General features: G+C 35.8%; 1 protein-coding gene across 6 annotated transcripts in view; it reads left to right on the top strand.

Annotated features, from left to right (window-relative positions):
* The window catches only part of Rpap2 (RNA polymerase II associated protein 2), a 119,350-nt gene that overhangs the window by 47,296 nt on the left and 49,414 nt on the right, over positions 1–22,640 (top strand). For all 6 annotated transcript variants that reach the window (XR_007104013.1, XM_047518474.1, XM_047518461.1 and 3 more), the window contains one exon: positions 3,572–3,640. Coding sequence is in view for 5 of the 6 variants with exons in the window: in XM_047518474.1 (XP_047374430.1) it covers positions 3,572–3,640 (69 nt within the window). In the remaining variant the exon portion in view is untranslated. The remainder of the gene's footprint in view (positions 1–3,571; positions 3,641–22,640) is intronic.

Below are 22,640 nucleotides of genomic sequence, written 5' to 3'. Positions count from 1 at the left end.
TCATGAAATGATATCTTAAATCTCTATTAGCTCTGGAAGATTTGTATACACTAGAAAAGGAAATTCAATCTTTTTGTCACTTTTTCTTCCATACTTAACCTTTTTTGAGCTGTTTTTAGAGATAGATTCTGTTTTAGTTCCTACAGATAGAACAATAAGGAAATAGAAGCATCCCTTCTCTCCTGGAACTTACATTCTACTAGAGTATATAAAATTTAAAATGCAATAAATCATATTATGATGATGATGATGATGATGATGATGCTGCTGTAGCATTGTCTTTTTCCCTTCCCCAGTCCATTCTTCTTTTCCTCCTAGATAGAGGGAAACAGAATGGTACTGATAAGGAAGAAAGTTGTAATTTTAAATAAGCTGGTTATGGAAGGCCTCAGAAGATGCCATTTGTGTAAAGACCTACTAGGAACTAAGTGAGCCTGCTGTTGCCAACTCTGAAAATGTATCAGACAGAGGAAGTACAAAACCCCGAAACAAGAGTGTTACAAAATACTTAGGATGCTGATAAGGCTAGAATATGAAGAGGGAAATGTGGGACAAAAATTAGGTGTGGTACAAATTGTATAGAGCATGTAGTCATAGTAATTCTTTGGCTTTTACTCTGAGAGAGATGGAGAATAGTGAGTGGGTTTTGAAGAGGAATGTCATCCCATGTTCTAATGTACATTTTTTAATAGCAACACTCTTGCTGCTGAGTTGAGAATTACAACAAATGGAGACAGACCTGTTAGGATGCTATTTTTCATAGGCAAGAAATGGTGTGAACCAAAAAAAGAAAGAAAGCAGTGAAGGTATTAAGAATTAATAAGATTCTGTTTTGAAGACAGAACCATCAGAATTTGATGACTGGTTTTTCTTGGGATGTGAAAAGAATCAAATTTAACCACATGATTAGATTCTGGAAGGCTAGGGTAGCCTTTAACTAACTGAAGTGGGGATGTTCACAAGAAGACATGGTTTAGAGGAGGAGGATGAGGAACTCCATTTTTCTTATACTGTTTGGGTTTTTTGTTTTGTTTTGTTTTTAGTTGTCCATAGACCTTTATTTTTGTTTGTTTTTGTGGTGCTGGGGATTGAACCTAGGACCTTGTGCATGTAAGACATGCAGTCTACCAACTAAGCTATGTCCCCAGCCCCTACATAGACCTTTTTTATTTATTTATTTATTTATATGCAGTGCCTCACACATGCTACGCAAGCACTCTACCACTGAGTCACAACCCCAACCCTCTTATACTGTTTTGAGGTGCCTATTAGACCTCCACATAAAGATGTCAAGGAGACCATTAGATACAGAAATCTAGAATTCTAGGAAGAAGTTCAAGTTAGAGATAATAAATTGGATGGTTTTCAGCATGTAGTTTTCTAATATTTAGTGCTATGAGATTGTTCAGTATCACCAAAGGGAAGAGTGTTATAGAGAGAAAAGACCTAAAGGCAGAGATCATGGGGCATTCCAATATTAAAAGGTATGAGAATGAGTGCCAGTGAGAGGGAGTAAAACAAGACAGTGGAAACTAGGTGAAAACTTTCCATGGAAAAGGGAGTGATCAGCTGTGTCAAAATGCTGCTGGTAGATTAAGGTGAAGACTGAGAAATATCAGTTGGATTTGACACCATGAATGTTTTTTGTACATTTAGTCCTCACAAGAATTCTGAGAGATAGATGGTAGTATTGTCCTTATTTTACCCCCCAAATTTTTTAAAGTTTATAGCCATCATGCATTGTGTCAAACTGGGGATGTAGCTCAGTGGTAGAGTACTTGCCTAGCCTGCCGCAAGGCCCAATTCTATCCCCAGCACCACACACACAAAAAAATAATGTGTCCAAGGTAAAGCATATGGGATTTATACAGATCTGGTATAAACACTGATCTGGCAGATTGTAACCAATATAATATACTCCCTTTTTATATCATCTAGAGCTTTTAAATTCTGAAACACACTTTAAACGACGGAGAAAATTCAGATTAATGTAACAAAACATCCTCCACTCAGAATTAATAGATTTTAATAGTTTCCAAAATTTGATTCAGATTTATACTGTTAAACAAAACATTATAGGTTAATTCACTCATTCAATATGAATGAATGCCCACTGGTTGCCAGGCTCTTGTTCTAGGGATGTGGAATTATTTTCCTCAAGCCAGAAAAAACGAACAATAAATAATAATAGGTAAGAAGGTGGTAACTGGTATGGGAAAAGAAAAAAATATACATATAGCAGGGTAAGGAGATCTGGAGGATTAGGCTACCTTTTAATAGGATGGTCCAGATAGACCTTACTGCAAAGATGATGTAAGGAATTGTATCTGAGGGAAGATAGTTTCAGACAGATGGGAAAGAGCACAGAGGAGGAGAACAAAGTCTGCTTTGTTTCCCTTCCCAGTCTATTCACCTTTCCTCCATAGAAGCAACCTATATATCCTTCTAGTCTTGGTTTTTAATACTTTTTTGCTACCTGTGTATGTGTCCATTAATATTATTAAATCTTGATTCATATGAACAATATCATACTATATTTGCTTTCTTTCACCCAAACTTATGAATGAAACATGTAAATCTAGGTCATTTATTTTAATAGGACTTCAGTAGTTTATAAATATGCCACAATTTGGGTTTTTTCCCCACCCACAGGTGTATTGTATTAACATTCTTAATACACATTTCTTTGTGCATAAGTGAGTTTTCAGACTTTATATCTGGGCTATTCGTATGCATTTTCAACTTTATTAGATATTACTAAGTTGTTCAGTTTCTCATATCAATAGTGTATTAAAGGTACTATTTCTTCTTATCCTCACCAAACTTTGGTATTTTCAGTTATCATTTTTTAATTTATAGTGATGTATCTAAATGTTTCCTGAGAAGCTAAGATGACTCCAGAATATTTTATTACTAACAAGGACTAATATTTTATTATCATCAAGGATAGAATTTACTTAATTTAAAAAAAATTTTTTTAGTTGTCAGTGGACCTTTATTTTATTTATTCATATGAGGTGCTAGAATTGAACACAGTACCTCACACATGCTAGGCAAACACTCTACCACTGAGCTACAACACCAGCCCCATAATTAATATTTTTTAAAACAAGTTTTCTTTAAGACCTGTTCTTGCAGTTTATTAAGCTAACTCTCATTTCTGTGAATTATGAATTATGGCATCCCTTAATTGCCTGCCACCAACTTAGCACATGGTGGAAAGATTGTCAAAACCTTAAAATTTTTAAATCAGAAATTACTTATCTTGTTAGCTTTAATAAAATATTTTATTAAGGGAAAGCACAGAAGGTGTTGTTACAGGGTGTGTTTACCTTAATAAACTATGCAATTTAGTTCCTATCATTGTTCTTGTATTCCCACCTTGTCTAATAGTACTGTTTTTATTAATGTGTAAAAGTGGGCTAGAACACTTCCATTTGAGATCTTTATTATCAGATGCTGAAAAAAGTATTTCTTTGACACATAAGAAGTCTGATTTTATCCAGAAATAGAAGGTTTACTAATTGAAGTATAAAAATATTTGGGCAAATTTTATCTTACTATCTTTCAGATTAACAAATAGAAATATAATACACAAACCTGTGGAGTGGACTTTAATTGCTGTGGTTTTGCTGTCATTGTAAGTACTCTTTCAGATTTTAACTGAGTACTAATTAAGAATTTTGATTAGTGAAAAACAAAGATTTTAGTGATTTTGTAAACTGCTTTGGAAAAATGTTATGTCTATTCTGTGTCTTTTCTTTCATATATGATAAAATAGTTTTCATGTAAAGTGATATACCATATTTTGATAAGCTATAATCATTCTCTATATTTTTTGTCTTTTCTTCTGAGTACTCTGTTCTTCACAAATACTGTTATCTTTTGAAAGAAAAAATACCCATGTGGGATGAATACAGATTAGCTCTTTAGTTTCATTTTCAATAATCTTTTTTGTCAGTACTGAATGAGTGTCATTATTTTACATCTGTATTTTTTCTTTTTTATTAATATTTACATCTGTATTTTAATCTAATGCTATTTCATTTTTTTCAACATATTTTACCTTTAATAGCATCAGAAAAGTTTTTTGTTTTCCAAATTAATGTATACTTTAAAATCTAACAAAGAAAACAAAATAGATGCTTACTACACAAGCATATATAAAACATTTAATACTCATTCACCTTTTAGGAAGCCACTTGTGGTTTCTAAGACTGTTTTTCAATAGAGTTAAAACCATCTAATAAGTGTAGTGTTTTTCAGCTTGAATTGCAAAAATCTTTTGAGGACCATTCATTACCGCATTACTGTTGCTGCCTGGTGCTTGTTAGGTCATCAAAGCCCATAGGACATCAAAAACTTACTGGACATTCACAGGTCAAGAAGTGTTATGAGTCAACCTCATAGCATTTCCAGCCCTGCTTTCTCTTTCTTTGATATTACTTCAGTCTGACATGTTATTCTGGCTTCACTGTCCCAAGAAAGGCTTTGCTGGGAAGCATTAGAGTAGGCTTCAGTGAGCCAGAATCTGTGTCACCCAACCAGATACAACTCACATGATTCATTAAATCAGAACACAGAAAATAACTTTACTTGAATGCCCTGATATAAATTTTTTATCAACCATAAGAACAAATCTTTTGTCATTTCTACAATTCAGTGTTCCAGTTGAATTGGTAATTTGTGAAACAGATCTTATTAATTTTTTAGAAAGTTCTTTCTGCTTTATGAAATGTGTAAATATTTTGGTCACTGGCAGAGAAAAATCCCAGTATCTCTGCTTACCCGCCGTATCATATGCCTGCTAATAAACCCTCATAGACAGCTGTTGTAACTGTACTTCTGCAATTCATTATACTTAAGAGGAAGTAACTTTTGGTTGACAAGTTAGAGGCTTAGGCCCAGCAGTAATCTCAGAATCTTGCTTCCTAATCTAGTGACTGGAAGTATTATCTTCATGAACAGCTGCTTACTAAGGACATGATAGATCCTACATGTTTTTTATACTAAATTATTGCCACTTCTCCAAAATGTATAACAAGGAACAAAAAAAGTATGGAAAATGAAATAATAAAAGCCAACATTAAATTGTCATATAATTATTCTGCATAAAAACAAACCTCTAATGTTTGATTTTAATAGAGGTACCATGTGGCACAAACTATTAAAGGCTTTGCTGGTCCTTTTATGCACTATTTGACTTCCCTAATTTTGAATGTAATATAGGGAACCTCTTATTTCAAAGGTCAGTGACCCATAAAAAATAGCAACTCCATTGAATTCAAGAAACAAACTGTACACATCTTAGGTGTATTACTTGTTTAACGTGTGTAATACATATTGAAGTTGTATTAGTAAACACTATTTTGTCATTCACTTTCTCTTTCATTAATATGCCCTAACCCCTATAGCTAGATCTGACCTCCTTTTTCCTAGTCATTGATCCTTTTAATCCCTGGACTACTAAAATTCTTTCTACTTTAGGCCCTTTTGACTCCTTTTTAAATCTTTGATCAATATAGATACCAAATCAGATGGTACTTCCTAGATTTTTGCTTTTAAAAATTTCTTTACTCATAATTCTCTTGCCACAGGCCCTCCTTAAAATTCCTTTCCATTCTGTGTTTGCACATTTTGTATCTTCAGATTCCAACTGAATCTCTTTTTTCTTTGATCATCAGCTTCTAAGATATCTATCTCCTCACATATGTTTTATTTCTTATTTCTTCTTTTTTCATAAAGTCCCTTTTAGCTCTTCATATTTCTGTCCCCCAGGGAACCTGTGGGTCAACTGATAACTCTTTTCATCCACAACTTTGTCCTTTTATTACCCTTTTATGGTGGATATTACTATACTGGTTAGGGATAAAATTAAAATGTATAATTTCTATTTTCACCCTTCTTTCCTTCCATGTACAGTTAACAATTACTTTTTTTTTTTTTGTCATGATGGGAATTAAACCCAGGACCTCACACATGATAACCAACTACTCTGCCTACACCCCCCAGTAAAAGTAACTTTTTAGAGAAGGTGACATTTGTCATTGGGAAAAGAAAAAGCAGGCATGAGGCCAGCATTGGATAAAAACCCTTATGGTGAAAAACATGGAAACTTTAAACACCTAAAGAGACATGCACACATATTTATACAGCATTAACTCTTTTCAGCCTTCCAGCTTATTGCCACTGAGACTGACTATAGACATACAAGAAAGTATCTTTTTTAAAAAAAAATTATGATTTAGAAAACTTTCATATCTGCTTTCAAATTTCCATTGGAATACTTTTGATCATAATTTGTAGGCGTTTTTGGAATTCATATTAAAAAACAAAGTTCTCATTAAGTCTTTGTAGCTAAGAAAAAGACTGGTAGTTGTAGGTCACTGAAGAGGAATAAATAATTATTTTACATAATAAGTACTATTATAACAATAGTATTGTTCTTTGTGTATGCATGTTGCAAAGTTTGATTACTAATATTTTTTAATTCATGAAAGCTGTTTTCAAAATTCATATAAACCACTTAGAAAAGGATACATGTATAGACGCTATGTAATTAGTATGTTGCTGTGATGGTTCTAGACTAACTCTTATTAGTGGAGGGCCAGGGATCAACATTTGGACCAAAATATGATCGTCCAAAGCAACAGAAAAATCTGGCTCCTGAATTTTCTTCAGAGTAAATAAGGTATTTCTATAGCAAATCATCTTTTCCTGCTAACTTCGACTATGCTTTCACAGATGTATTAACATTAAAACCATTATACCTCAGTATCCCATATATAGTACACCTATAAACACTTTAATTGAGCAGCGACTTTGCTGCTCCTCTATATGGGACACTGGGATATAATAAACTTTTTAAAAATTTGGGCCACATGTAATTTATCAGAATAAATTACAATTATGGGACTAAAATTTGGAAATGTTATACGAGTATAATCTCAGAAAGAAATCTGATCAAATAGAGTATGTGTACAACTGATCATTAAATGCTCAGTGAAATGCATTCATATATGAAAATACATAATTATTCATTCCCACTTCATTTACATTTCTTATTATGTGGGACATTAATGGTTATTGTGATTGCAACATTTATTGATGTTCATACTATATATTCCCTACCTAGTAGCCAGGAGTGCATACACCATTTAAACAGAGTTTGAGCAGTATACATTTATTTTACAATGAAGGGATAACTTTCGCTTTGGTTCCCTCATTTTTGTTCAATAAATGTTATAATTAAAGATTTCAAGAATTCATTATACATAGTAGAATGTCTGTAATAATCAAATGATTGGCCCTGTTTTTATTAAGAACCAATTAATTTTGTTGAGTTAAACTTTATCAGACTTTACTCTTATATCAGGTTTTATTCCTGGACAAGGCCTAAATGTTGAAATAATACAAGCTTGAATCTGGTTTTACCAAATAAATATGCCTTAATAAGATATCAGGCTCCTTTCACAGTCTTAGGTGTATGACTTTTAATTAAAATGTATGTGTGTGTGTGTGTGTGTGTGTGTGTGTGTGTATGTATATCATCTTCTGTAAATACTTAAGTACCTGTACACTGTGTACAACCTGTTAATGTATATTTTGAAGTACTGTATACCAAATTAGAAAAATTCAATAACAAATTACACTAAAATGCATTTTATGATGCAGTGCCATACTGTATCATATATTCTTTTTCATATTCCTTATAATTACCATTCTACCCACAGTAGAGGAAACCAGAGTGAAGAATCACTTTTCCTTGTGGTCATAGTATTTGGGATCTTTTGAGATTTTGACAAATTATTTTTAGAAGAATTTATACTACCTCCCCTCATCTCTCCTTTCCTTCTTCCCTTTGCTTTTAGTCTTCCTCAGTCTTCTTTGATCTCTGTCACTATTCTTGAGCCTTTAACACAAGAGGGGATTGCCAATGCTGATCTAAAGCCGAGAAATCTAGGGAAAGAAAGATCTAGACCAAAACCAAAGAGAAGCCATCAAGAAGCAGATTGACTTGCCCAAGTACCTGTATGTGTAGCCCATGTGCCAGATTAAAGTTTCTTCAAGAGGACTTGTAATTAAAATGTAACTTTTTCACTTAAATTTAATATGGAACTTTATAAATAGACTACTACTTTTGATTCTGATATGGGTGGCCAGGAAGAGAGAGATGTGTTGGGTTCTGTGGGGTACTTAAATTATCTGATGAAAGAGATGAATACTTATTTTTTATTACTAGTGAAGATAGAGGATAAAGTGACTTGTAGTGGTCTAATATGGATACACGCTCTTCCTACTTTTATGCCCTTGATGCTGTCTAATGGAAAGCTTTCAAGACTATCTCCAAAAATGTCCGCTTTCATTTTATTTATCTGAACTGGCTGTTTCCAGTGAACTGTGGCCTGCTTCCTAGGCATAGACCGTGCAATAGTTTATTCCCTCTAAAAGCTTTGAGTATTCCTGTCGTTCAGGGAGTAGCTTGTAAGTCCTGGGAAATGGTATTTAAACAAACTCAACTTGACCATGATCACTAAACAAAAGCCATCACTGGACACGGACAGCCACTTTCGGTAACCATCATACAGATAGATACTCTGGAGAGTCCCTTCCCTAGGGCTACCAGGCATGAATGGAAAGATGTGACTAAGGCTTTTTACTTCAGCAGGCTGTTTTTTTAAAGGCTGCCCATCACTAATTTCCTCATAAAAATTTGTGAACATACCATGAAAAAACAGAGATGGTTCCTTAGAAATGTTTTGGTTCTTAGGAGTCCTAAGTCTTTCTCTTAATATTCCAAATTTAGTTCTTGGTATTTGAGATCATACTAAAAGATAGTTGATATTATGTTTTATGTTTCCATATAATTATGGAATTTTATAATTAAATTTTATTAAAATAAAAGTCACCATTTTATTGTATATAGTTCACTAACTGGTTTTTAGTAAATCTGTTGTGTTATGCAGCTAATGCTATCTAATAACAGAACATTTCTATCAAAAAGAATCTTTGTATCAGGTGAGTTCCAGTTTCCCTTTCTCCCATCCTCTGACAACCACTTACCACTCTTTTTCTCTGTGGACTTTCCTATTCTGAACCTTTTATATAAATGGAATCCTATAATCCATGCCCTTTTGTGCTTGGCTTCTTTCACTGAACATGTTTCTAGGGCTTTTGTTCATAGTGTAACATATAATAGTACTTCTTCTCTTTTTATGACCAAATAATATTCCATTGTATGGATATACCACATTTGTTTACCCACTCATCAGTTGATGGTCATTCAGGTTGTTTTCACTTTGGGGCAGTTATGGATAATGGTGCTAAAACATTCGTGTTCAGATTTTTTCTGTGACCACATTTTCAGATTATGTAAGTATTTTTCTTGGTGTGAAATTGTTGGATCATATGGTAACTCTACATTTAAACACACGCATACACATACACACCATACTAGGGATGGAACCCAGTGGTGCTTTATCACTAAACTACATCCCTAACCCTTTTTATTTTTCATTTTGAGACACCATCTCATGAAATTGCCCAGGGTGGCCTTGAACTTTAGATTCTTCTACTTCAGCCTCCCCAGTCACTAGGATTACAGGGCGTGTGTCACCATGCTCAGCTTATGTTTAACATTTGGAGGGACTACCAAACTGTCTTCCAGAGATTGAAATGTAAAAGTCATCTCCTCTTAACTCATACCCACTAGTGATTTTAGGGGTTTATATATATACCCTTTTTCCAAAACATAAATATTCCTATTCTAATTGATTTTAGACCTCATGGACTTGTAACATCAATTTGTTATTTTCTAGAAATTTCAGTAACATGTAAAATGAGGACCTTTGAGCCAAAAAAAGAAAAAAGTCATAGTGTTGGATTGATTGATTGATTAATTTTGGTACCGGGCATTGAACCCAGAGCTGCTTAGCCACTTAACCACGTCCTTAGCCCTTTTTATTTTTTATTTCGAGACAGACAGGGTGTTGCTAAATTGCTTAGGGCCTTGCTAATCTCAGCTTCCCGAGTCACTGAGATTACAGGCGTGTGCTGCCATGCCTCAGCTCATATTTTGAATTTAAGACCTGTCTCAGTAGTACCTAGTGATATTTCCTTTGGATTCCACAGTATCCAAAAAATACCTTTTTTGTTTGCTTGCTTATATATTTCTATACCCCTCCATACTAACTGCTGAGAGTTTATATAAGAAAAATATTTTTTTTTTAAAAACTGAAATATCTTTACCCTCAACCAACAGCACTTTGTAGGTAGGACTCATATGCTTCCCAAAGAAATAGTAGTTTTAATTTTTAATCAAAGTCTATCTTCAGTGATTTTTTTCCCCTATATCTCTGGAAAATTTATAATGTTATTCATTTCATTTTAATTTATAAGTAACTGAAAGTTCCCTTGGGCCTTGATCCATATTAAAAGTTGCCAATGTTCAAGGAATCAGGTTCCATCCTCTGTACCACCAGAGGAAAAAAATGTTACAAAAGATGTGCTCTCTATTTTCTCCATTCAAAGCAGCAGCAGCAGTAGTAATGACAGCAGCTAACAGCAGTTGGCCCTCACCAATGATGACCTCAATTTCAGAGGCTAGTGCCTAGACCTATGTAAACTGCCATCTTTATGTTTGAGCTCCCCAGAAGCTAGGAAGCATAAAGCATAAAGCTTAAAGTTACTGTTTACCCCCAGTCTCTATGTTCTATACTGTAAGAATGTTATAATTATTATGTGTGGACCCCTCCCTCAGTTCATTCCACTGAAAATTTACAGCATTGGGGGGGGGGCACTAGATCTATTATTCTAAGAGAATTGCCACATAGCAGCAGTTATGAAAAGTTTTTTCCAACACTCCTCTACAAAACTGCTCTATAAACTTGTTACAAACAGGATTTAGATATAAAGTTTTAAAGTCACTACTACCCAGCCCCTTAAATAAACGTACATGTAATATATCACTACAAAGTGATTTACAAAGAACTTGTTCCTTTGAATTAGAAATATCAATGGAAAGCATCCCTGCTTCCTTATTAATAGGTAATCTTAATGCATTAAATGCAAACATAATCAGGGCATAAGCCATCTGTTATAAGAAAAACATTTTATTTTATTTGGCTTTCATAGTCTTTTTAATCAAAGTTTTTATCTTGGTTTTCTAGATAATAGTTCTGAACTAGAAAACCCATAATGACATTCCTCTTCAGGGTATATTCTTGTTTTCTTTGTTTGTTTCTCTTAGAAGTCCTTAGTAGCACTACATGCCTGTTAATTTTTTAAATTTTGGGACTTTAGCTTTGTGCCTATTATAAAATTAATGGCAATTTTAATTTATATAGTTAATTTTTTTATTAAACAGTAAGTTTTTAGGAAATGTAATTTCCTTACCCCAGAGACAGCCGTCAGCTTGTAATATGGACCTCTTAAAACCCTGAAATTCACACTCATTCTGGATAATATCCTGTTTTTATCTGTAACAAGCAGTGTAGCCTTGCACAAATTATGTAGCCTCATTGGGTATCATATTTTACATTGGCAGTGTGAGGGATTGGATTAAATCCTTGCATAAATTATGTAGCCTCATTGGGTATCATATTTTACATCGGCAGTGTGAGGGGATTGGATTAAATCCAGATTAAGTCAAATTCAACTCTAAGATGTTATAAGTAAGAAACCTCTCTCTCTCTCTCTCTCTCTCTCTCTCTCTCTCTCTCTCTCTCTCTTTCTCTCTCTTTCTCTCTCCCTCCCCCCTCTCTTTTTTTTTTTTTTTTTTTTTTTTTTTTTTTTTTTTAATGAGACAGAGGTCTCACTGTGTAGCCCAGGCTGGCCTCAAACTCCTGAATTCTAGTGATCCTCTTGCTTCAGCCTACCAAGTAGCCTCCCAGGTATTCATAATCACACCCAGCTAAGAAATAGTTCTGATGCACTACCTCAAAAGTTACTAGAAGAGTTCATTAAAATGGGTATTTTTAGCATAGGAAACAATTTAATTTTGCTGATAGAAATCCATGGTGACACTGCCCAAATATTATACTTCGTTACTTTGTTAGGTTTCTTCATAAGCTTGACCAAAAAAAAAAAAAGAAAAAAAGAAAGAAAGAAATACATTTAAATGATATGGCTACTCACTCTTTCTGTGGAAAGTGTACATAGTGCACTTTTAAGTAAGTGGGAGGAACATCCCAAGATTCCTTTAGTCTCTCCTGAAGACTTTAGTTGAAATGACATTTTTGTCAGTATCTAAGATGAGAACGTTCTCTGAATGCTAAAGAAAATAGTGGAATGTTGTGTTACTTCAGCATTTACTAAAGGTGATAAAGAACAAAATTAAATGAAGTTTGATTTTTTAAAAAAGGTTAAAATGTGTCTTAAAACTCCATTTTGCTTACAGAATTCCCACTATAACTGTGGACCGTTCTCCCCCTTTCAATTTATTCTCTACGTTTTTGTCTGGAATTATATAAACATCATCAATGTATAGGGAAACCTAGAAAGTTATTATATGTGAGAATATCTCATTTCTTTTTATAAATCTCATTTAAGGAATTCTTTAAAATAACGAGAATCAGGGCTCTACACTGAGTGGTAGAGCACTTGCCTAGCCTATATGAGGCTAGGGTTTGATCCCCAGCACTACCAAAAAAAAAAAAAAAAAACTATAATTATTTTTTTTTCCCCTCTAATTGATGCCAAGTGTTCACTGATAGAACATTTTTGAACCAGGTACTCTAAAGTAACCTGAGTTTCTTTTCTGAGTTAGTCCTATCCGGCTAAAGGATAGATAGATACATTACTTGAAACCCTAGTTTTTCTTCCGAAGAATTTATTTATACATTTTTTGTCTTTAATATCCTGCATGAAAACCAGTGTGAGAAGAACCCATATATACCTGAAAATAGGAAATTGACACTTTGCTATAGCATCATAACTAGAAATCAGTGTAGAAGCAGCCATCTACACAATGATGGAAATTTTTTTAAGTATTTAGAAATTGGGCTAAAAAAATTATCCAACAAATATCTTTTGAGCACCACTTTGAGTTAGACTATCTTAGACCCTGTAAGGGTTGCAGAGGTTACACAAATCCTCTGTCCTCGTAGACTTTGTAGCCACCTGGAGGTTGTGTAAAGGAGGAGACTGACCTGTTCACAAGTATTACAATAAAAAATTGAGTGTGTTAAATGCCAAAAAAGCACAAACTCCTTTGGGTCTTCAAATCTCAGTTCAGATCATAAAAAGATTTTATAGAAGTGGCCTGTTATAGGTTCAAAAACCAAGATGTCAAGAAGTAGAAATGAACAGATGAGAGCATCCTAGGAAGTACTTAATAGCACAAAAAAAAAAAAAAAGCAAAAAGATAATAGTCAAGAGTAAAAGGTAACTAGAAAGAAAGGTTGGGTCTATTATGAGAAAAAAAATTTTAGTAGCAGGTAAACTTAATTCAGGGGGAATGAAAATCATTTAAATTTGAGCAAGTAACATCATAATACTTGGGGTCTGGGGTTGTACCTCAGCTAGAGCACTTGCCTAGTTTGTGAGAGGCACTGAGTTTGATTCTCAGCACCACATATAAATAAATGAATAAAATAAAGGTCTATCAACATCTAAACATTTATTTTTAAAAGAATCATAAAACTTACACATTGGAAAGATCAGTCTTATAAAGATCTGGCGTCAAAACTGATCTTCTCTTTCACATTGCACCAGCCTTCAAAGACTTTCAATTACTCTTAAAGTAAAACCTCTTATTTGGCCTACATGACCTTACTTGGCCTACACTCTCCTTATTTTTCAACCTCATCTTACACCTCCCTGCCTTGTCCTCCTCATTCCTGCCACTCTGATCTTTCGTAATTTTCTCATCATACTCTCCCAGAACAGGACATGAAGTCAGAATGTTCTTTCACCTTCTTCCCTTCATTAGTTCCCTTCATCATTCAGAACTTAAGGAAACTTCCTATTTCCCTGACTAGATCCACTGTCTCTATAAAGAGGCTCTCAGAACACCATATTTTTCTTCCTAGCAATTTTTCTGTTTCCTATTTAATCATGTGATTCTTAATTAATGTTTGCCTACTTCACTCGACTTGAAGATTTTTAGGTGCTGGTTGTCAGATTTTACCCATCATTAAAAACCTAACAGCACAGATTTACAAAAAAAAAATCTGAAAGAGAAGGAGTGACTAAATGAGATTAGTTTGGAAGCTGTCAGTCCTTGACTTTCATTGACTCCTCCCTCCCTGCCTGCCTGTGTTTATTCATCTTTTAAAAATCAAAACAGATAAATACACCTATCCTTTGTGCTTCACCTCAGACTGTCATCAACTCACCTTTCATATATCTGGAGTTGCTCATCTGCTCTCAGTGGTTCCAGAGCTTTTCATTTTCTCAAAGCCACTACTAGTAACCACCTAGTTAAACAGAAACAATGAGGTGATGAACTGAAGCAATTACAATGAAAAGGAAAAGGGAGAAAAACGATGAGAGAGACATTACAGCTCTAAATTGTACAAGGTTTAGCAGTGGGAGAGGACTCAAACATAACTTCAAGATATTAAAGGTAGATGACTGGGAAGGTACTGGTCTTCTACAAGTATTGAGATTCTTCCTGTTCAGTTTAATATTCAGATAGATCATACAGTTAAATGGTACACCAGCAAGTGGTTGAAAAATGGAAGGAAAACCAGAGACCTAGATCTTGGATTCAGTATTGGGATGGGTGAAATGGCTAGGTAGAGAATGTTCAGAGTCAAGATGAAACAGAATCTTGTGAAACTACTGTATACAGACCAAGGATGTCTTAAAAATACAGAGAAAGTAGAAAAGGAGGGTTGGAAACAGACTTTTTTTTTTTTTTTTTTTTTGACAGTGTGTGGTGGTTTATTTCATTTGTGTCTCCAAGTTCATTCCACTTACTAAAGGAAGAGAGTCTGAAAAGACAAGCACCTTTTCCAAGCTTGTCAAAACTAGGACATAGGCTCAGACTTAACTTCAAAACATGAGTACTTCACTACACAGAGTGAATCAGAGAGGAATGTATATAACTAGAACACAGTCAAGGAATCTAAAGTGGGTTTGAAGTTCAAGAAACAAGTGGTAACTACCTTTCTGAGGAAGAGGTAGTTGTCCTCTGAATAAGGATAAGGACTGATAAAAGACAGTGGTTCTGGGAAATAAGTGATTGTAGTGGATTGACCTATAGTTTCCATAATGACAGGCGTGAAAAGGCAAGACTGCTATAGTAGATAAGTGGTGAGATACTAGACTTGTGTTAGCTGACTTTTCATTGCTGTGATCAAAATACCTAATGAGATCAACTTAAAAGAGAAAAAGTTTATTTTGGCTTATTGTTTCAGAGATTCAGTCCATGGTCAGCCAGCTCCCTTTGCTCTGAACCTAAGGTGAGACAAAACATCATGGCAGAAGGGCATGGTAGAGGAAAGTTCAACCAGGAAATAGAGATCTAGGTGCTAGGAACAAAATATAAACCCCAAAGGCACACTCTCAATGACCTACTTCCTCCAGTCACAGTTACCTGCCTACAGTTACCACTCAGTACAGTAGTCCTTTCAAACTATTAATTCACCAAATGGATTGATCCACTGGTTAGGTTATGGCTCTCATAATGTAATCATTTTCACCTCTGAACATTCCTACATTGTCTAACATGAGCTTTGGGGGGAAACACCTCATATCCTAACCATAACAATAAGCAAATGTTAACTGATCTGTTCATATGGTTGGCAAAAGATGAAAGAAGAAGGATTATAATCTGAAAGGACATGGTAAATCTGCAGAAGACTTCTCAAGATAGAGGAGGCTTGAGTTGTTAGTATCAGAGGGGAAGGAGAATGCCATCTCCCTTTCCTTCTGTTTCCTCCGTATGTTTCTCTCTTCTTGCCTTGAATATCAGTGTTATTTGGTGACATTTTTGCCTCCTGGTCTTAATTTCAAAAATGAGTGAACTAGGACTGGAGGCATAGGTAGTAGAGCACTTACCCAACACATCCAGGGCCTTGGATTCTATCCCTAATACTGAAAACAAACAAACAAACATGCATACCGTGTCTGTCTGCTTCCAAAAACACATATTAATTCCCATGCTTCGTTAGTGACTCTGGTTCTCTCCCCTTACACCACCATGATCTGCCTGGAGAATTAATTTAGGGAAGCATTCCTAAGCTTGAGCTATACAGCCTCTATGCTTAATTCTGGTGACCTTTTTTTTTTTTTTTTCTTTTTCCACATCATGATTTATACCTTCACTGTCTTTTCATTTTCCATGACCAACAAATCAGTCTTAGTATGTAATTAGTGAATTATATAAACATGCAATTCACCTGCCAAAAAAAAAAAAATTATACACATGTGTCTCTATATGACAATAAGACATTGTCCATTCATTCAAATATTGTGTTTAGACAGTGTGTGAACGGTGCTAAATGAAGAAAGATGTCTACAGTAAACAAAGTGAATTTGAAATTGTTTTCTTTTTTTTTTTTTATTATTGTAAACAAATGGGATACATGTTGTTTCTCTGTCTGTACATGGCGTAAAGGCATACCATTTGTGTATTCATAAATTTACATAGGGTAATGTTGTTTGATTCATTCTGCCATTTTTTCCCTTCCCCCCCACCCTTCCCACCCCTCCCCTTCCTCTATACAGTCCTTCCTTCCTGCATTCTTGCCCCCCTCCCTAAACCCAACTCCAACCCCAACACTAACCCCTGCCACCCCCCATTATGTGTCATCATCCACTTATTAGCAATATCATTCTTCCTTTGGTTTTTTGAGATTGGCTTATCTCACTTAGCATGATATTCTCCAGTTTCATCCATTTGCCTGCAAATGCCATAATTTTATCATTCTTTATAGCTGAGTAATATTCCATTGTATATATATACCACATTTTCTTTATCCATTCATCAATTGAAGGACATCTAGGTTGGTTCCACAATCTGGCTATTGTGAATTGAGCAGCTATGAACATCGATGTGGCTGTATCTCTGTAGTATGCTGATTTTAAGTCCTTTGGGTATAGGCCAAGGAGTGGGATAGCTGGGTCAAATGGTGGGTCCCTTCCAAGTTTTCTAAGGAGTCTCCATACTGCTTTCCAGAGTGGTTGCACTAATTTGCAGCCCCACCAGCAATGTATGAGTGTACCTTTCTCCCCACATGCTCACCAACACCTGTTGTTGCTTGTATTCTTGATAATGGCCATTCTAATTGGGGTGAGATGGAATCTTAGGGTGGTTTTGATTTGCATTTCTCTTATTACTAGAGATGTTGAACATTTTTCCATATGTTTGTTGATTGCTTCTACATCTTCTTCTGTGAAGTGTCTATTCATTTCCTTAGCCCATTTGTCGATTGGATTATTTGCATTCTTGGTGTAGAGTTTTTTGAGTTCTTTATAGATTCTGGAGATTAGTGCTCTATCTGAAGTATGATTGGCAAAGATTTTCTCCCACTCTGTAGGCTCTTTCTTCGCATTGCTGATAGTTTCCTTTGCTGAGAGAAAACTTTTTAGTTTGAATCTATCCCAGTTATTAATTCTTGTTTTTATTTCTTGTGCTATGGGAGTCCTGTTGAGGAACTCTGGTCCTAAGCCGACATGTTGAAGCTCTGGACCTACTTTTTCTTCTATAAGCTCAAGGTCTCTGGTCTGATTCCAAGATCCTTAATCCATTTTGAGTTTAGTTTCGTACATGGTGAGAGATATGGGTTTAGTTTCATTCTGCTACATATGGATTTCCAATTCTCCCAGCACCATTTGTTGAAGAGGCTATCTTTTCTCCATTGCATATTTTTGGCCCCTTTGTCTGGTATGAGAAAATTGTATTTATTTGGGTTTGTGTCCATGTCCTCTATTCTGTACCATTGATCCACCTTTCTATTTTGGTACCAATAACATGCCGTTTTTGTTACTATTGCTTTGTAGTAGAGTTGAAGATCTGGTATTGCGATACCCCCTGCTTCACTCTTTCTGCCAAGGATTGCTTTAGCTATTCTGGGTTTTTTATTCTTCCAGATGAATTTCATAATTGCTTGCTCTATTTCTGTAAGGTACATCATTGGGATTTTAATTGGAATTGCATTGAATCTGTATAGCACTTTTGGTAGTATGGCCATTTTGACAATATTAATTCTTCCTATCCAAGAACATGGGAGATCTTTCCATCTTCTAAGGTTTTCTTTAATTTCTTTCTTTAGTGTTCTGTAGTTCTCGTTGTAGAGGTCTTTCACCTCTTTTGTGAGATTGATTCCCAAATATTTTATTTTTTTCGAAGCTATTGTGAATGGGGTAGTTTTCCTAATTTCTCTTTCTGAAGATTCATCGCTTATGTATAAAAATGCCTTAGATTTATGTGCATTGATCTTATATCCCGCTACTTTACTGAATTCACTTATGAGATCTAAAAGTTTTCTGGTGGAATTTCCTGGTTCCTCTAAGTATACCATCATATCATCAGCAAATAGGGATAGTTTGAGTTCTTCTTTTCCTATTCGTATCCCTTTAATTTCTTTGGTCTGTCTAATTGCTCTGGCTAGAGTTTCAAGGACGATATTGAATAGAAGTGGTGAAAGAGGGCATCCCTGCCTTGTTCCAGTTTTTAGAGGGAATGCTTTCAGTTTTTCACCATTTAGAATGATATTAGCCATGGGCTTAGCGCAGATGGCCTTTACAATGTTAAGGAATGTTCCCACTATCCCTATTTTTTCTAGTGTTTTGAGCATGAAGGGGTGCTGTATTTTATCAAATGCTTTTTCTGCATCTATCGAAATAATCATGTGATTCTCGACTTTAAGTCTATTGATATGGTGAATTACATTTATTGATTTTCTGATGTTGAACCAACCTTGCATCCCTGGGATGAAACCCACTTGATCATGGTGCACTATCTTTTTAATATGTTTTAGTATGTGATTTGCTAAAATTTTGTTGAGAATTTTTGCGTCGATGTTCATTAAGGATATTGGTCTGAAATTTTCTTTCCTTGATGTGTCTCTGTCTGGTTTAGGAATCAGGGTAATATTGGCTTCATAGAATGAGTTTGGGAGAGTTCCCTCCTCTTCTATTTTCTGGAATACTTTGAGAAGTATTGGAATGAGCTCTTCTTTAAAGGTTTTGTAGAACTCGGCTGAGAACCCATCTGGTCCTGGACTTTTCTTTGTTGGTAGGCTTTTGATGACTTCTTCTATTTCATTACTTGAAATTGGTCTATTTAAATTGTGTATGTCCTCCTCGTTCAGTTTAGGCAATTCATATGTCTCTAGAAACCTGTTGATGTCTTCGAAATTTTCTATTTTGTTGGAGTATAGGTTTTCAAAATAGCTTCTAATTATGTTTTGTATTTCAGTCGTGTCTGTTGTGATATTTCCTTGTTCATTCCGAATTTTAGTGATTTGGGTTTTCTCTCGTCTTCTCTTTGTTAGTGTGGCTAAGGGTTTATCAATTTTGTTTATTTTTTTTGAAGAACCAACTATTTATTTTGTCGATTTTTTGTATTGTTTCTTTTGTTTCAATTTCGTTGATTTCAGCTCTCAGTTTAACTATTTCCTGTCTTCTACTACTTTTGGTGTTGGTCTGTTCTTCTTTTTCTAGGGCTTTGAGCTGTAGTGTTAGGTCGTTTATTTTTTGAGTTTTACTTCTTTTATTAAATGTGCTCCATGAAATAAATCTTCCTCTAAGTACTGCTTTCATAGTGTCCCAGAGATTTTGATATGATGTGTCTTTGTTCTCATTTACCTCTAAGAATTTTTTAATTTCCTTCCTAATATCTTCTGTTATACATTCATCATATAATAGCATATTGTTTAGTCTCCAGGTGTTGGAGTAGTTTCTGTTTTTTACTCTTTCATTTATTTCTAACTTCAATCCATTATGTTCTGATAGAATACAAGGTAGTGTCTCTATCTTCTTGTATTTGCTGACATTAGCTTTGTGGCATAATATATGGTCTATTTTAGAGAAGGATCCATGTGCTGCTGAGAAGAAAGTGTATTCGCTCTTGGTTGGATGGTATATTCTATAAATGTCTATTAAGTCTAAATTATTGATTGTGTTATTGAGATCTATGGTTTCTTTGTTCAATTTTTGTTTGGAAGATCTGTCCAGTGGTGAGAGAGGTGTGTTAAAATCACCTAGTATTATTGTGTTATGGTCTATTTGGTTTCTAAAATTGAGAAGGATTTGTTTAACATACATGGATGAGCCACTGTTTGGGGCATAGATGTTTATGATTGTTATATCTTGCTGATTTATGCTTCCCTTAAGCAGTATGAAATGTCCTTCTTTATCCCTTCTGACTAACATTGGCTTGAAGTCTACATTATCTGAAATGAGGATGGATACTCCAGCTTTTTTGCTGAGTCCATGTGCATGGTATGTTTTTCCCCATCCTTTCACCTTTAGTCTGTGGGTATCTCTTTGTATGAGGTGAGTCTCTTGCAGGCAACATATTGTTGGATCTTTCTTTTTAATCCAATCTGCCAGTCTATGTCTTTTGATTGATGAATTCAGGCCATTAACATTCAGGGTTATTATTGAGATATGATTTGTATTCCCGGTCATTTGGTTCATATTTAAAGTTTTTGACACATCTTGGTTCCTCCTTTATTTGACAGTTCCTTTAGGATAATTCCTCCCTTTGCTGATTTGTTTCTTTGTTTTTTATCTCTTCCTCATGAAATACTTTGCTGAGAATGTTCTGTAATGCTGGCTTTCTTTTTGTAAATTCTTTTAGCTTTTGTTTATCATGGAATGATTTTATTTCATCGTCAAATTTGAAGGTATGTTTTGCTGGGTATAAGATTCTTGGTTGGCATCCATTTTCTTTCAGAGCTTGAAAAATGTTGTTCCAGGCCCTTCTAGCTTTTAGGGTCTGGATTGAAAAATCTGCTGATATCCGTATTGGTTTCCCCCTGAATGTAATTTGGTTCTTTTCTCTCACAGCCTTTAAAATTCTGTCTTTATTTTGTATGTTAGGTATTTTCATTATAATGTGCCTTTGTGTGGGTCTGTTGTAATTTTGTGTATTTGGAGTCCTATAAGCCTCTTGAACTTGATTTTCCATTTCATTCTTCAGATTTGGGAAATTTTCTGATATTATTACATTGAATAGATTGTTCATTCCTTTGGTTTGTTTCTCTAAGCCTTCCTCAATCCCAATAATTCTCAAATTTGGCCTTTTCATGATATCCCATAGTTCTTGGAGATTCTGTTCATGATTTCTCACCATCTTCTCTGTTTGTTCAACTTTGTTTTCGAGGTTAAATATTTTGTCTTCAATATCTGAAGTTCTGTCTTCCAGCTGTTCTATCCTATTGCTTATGCTTTCTATGGAGTTCTTAATTTGGTTTATTGTTTCCTTCATTTCAAGGATTTCTGTTTGGTTTTTTTTCAATATCTCTAACTCTTTATTGAAATGATCTTTTGCTTCCTGAATTTGCTCTGTTAACTGTCGATTGGTGCGATCATTCAATGCCTGCATTTGCTCTTTCATCTCATCGTTTGTTTCCCTAATCATTTTAATTATGTACATTTTGAACTCCCTTTCTGTCATTTCTTCTGCCATGCTGTCGTTGGATTTTATTGATGTAACATCTAGATTTGTTTGGGGCATTTTCTTCCCTTGTTTTCTCATATTATTCAGGAATCAGCGGGTCGTTAAGATATTGCAGATTTCCTCTATTGACTTATAATGTCCCTGAAGATTGCTAGTATATCCCCTATATCCTTCAGTATCCTGAAGTCTTGGAGGAAGTTGATAATGCGGAGCTCCACGAATAAGCTGCCTCTCTAGGGGTGGTGACCCTCAGGTGGCGTATATTCCCTGCTAGTGGGCAGAGGTGCCTCCACTTGTTGACCAATGGTCATCCAATGGGGAACTAGACTGCGGGCTGAGGCAAGGCCTGTTTGTGCCTGTGTCTCTGGTTTTACCGTCCCTGTGGGAAAACCTCCCCCGGCAGGGAAGACTCTCAGTGGGGACGTCTCGCTGGTCAGTTGCCCTCCTAGAGGTTCCCCTCAATCTACAACTACCGCCTGGGTTGGGCTGTCTTCCTCTGCAACGTTCCCAGGGGCCCGGACTTACGTCCTGGGCCTGGGAGCCTCACCCTCCGCAGGCGAGTTTCCTTAGGCTGCCTCTCCCAGAGAATCTGCCCGCAGCCCTGGAAACTTCGCTCCGCCCCTAGGCGTGTCTCTGTGCGGCTGTTCCAGCAAGAAGCCACCTAGCTCTTGGGACCCTGCTCTGCACCTAATCACCTGACTATGCGGCCCCTCCTCTGAGCTGCCACCTGGAGCCCCGTACAATAGCTCCGAGACCCAGAGACCCGCCACACACCTCCTCCTCCAGACAGCCGCCCGGTGTTCCGACACAGTCACTAGGAGTCCAAGCAACTCACTTCGCGTCTTCTCCTCCCGCCAACCGCCCGTAGCCCTAGGCAGTCACTCCAAGTCCAAGTGACCCGCCCTGTTCCTCCTCCTCCTCCTCGGGGTAGCCCCCCGGGTGTTCAGGAGCGGTGGCTCCGAGACCAAGTGACCCACCACGCTCCTCCTCCAGGCCGGCCACCAGTGTTCAGGAGCGGTCACTTTTAGTCCAATCAACTCACCACTCGCCTCCTCCTCTGGCA

This window comes from Sciurus carolinensis, chromosome 1 (assembly GCF_902686445.1).
Source record: "Sciurus carolinensis chromosome 1, mSciCar1.2, whole genome shotgun sequence".
Taxonomy (NCBI): domain Eukaryota; kingdom Metazoa; phylum Chordata; class Mammalia; order Rodentia; family Sciuridae; genus Sciurus; species Sciurus carolinensis.
The sequence above is the reverse complement of the archived record's forward strand: the minus strand, read 5'-3'. Positions and strand labels throughout refer to the sequence as shown.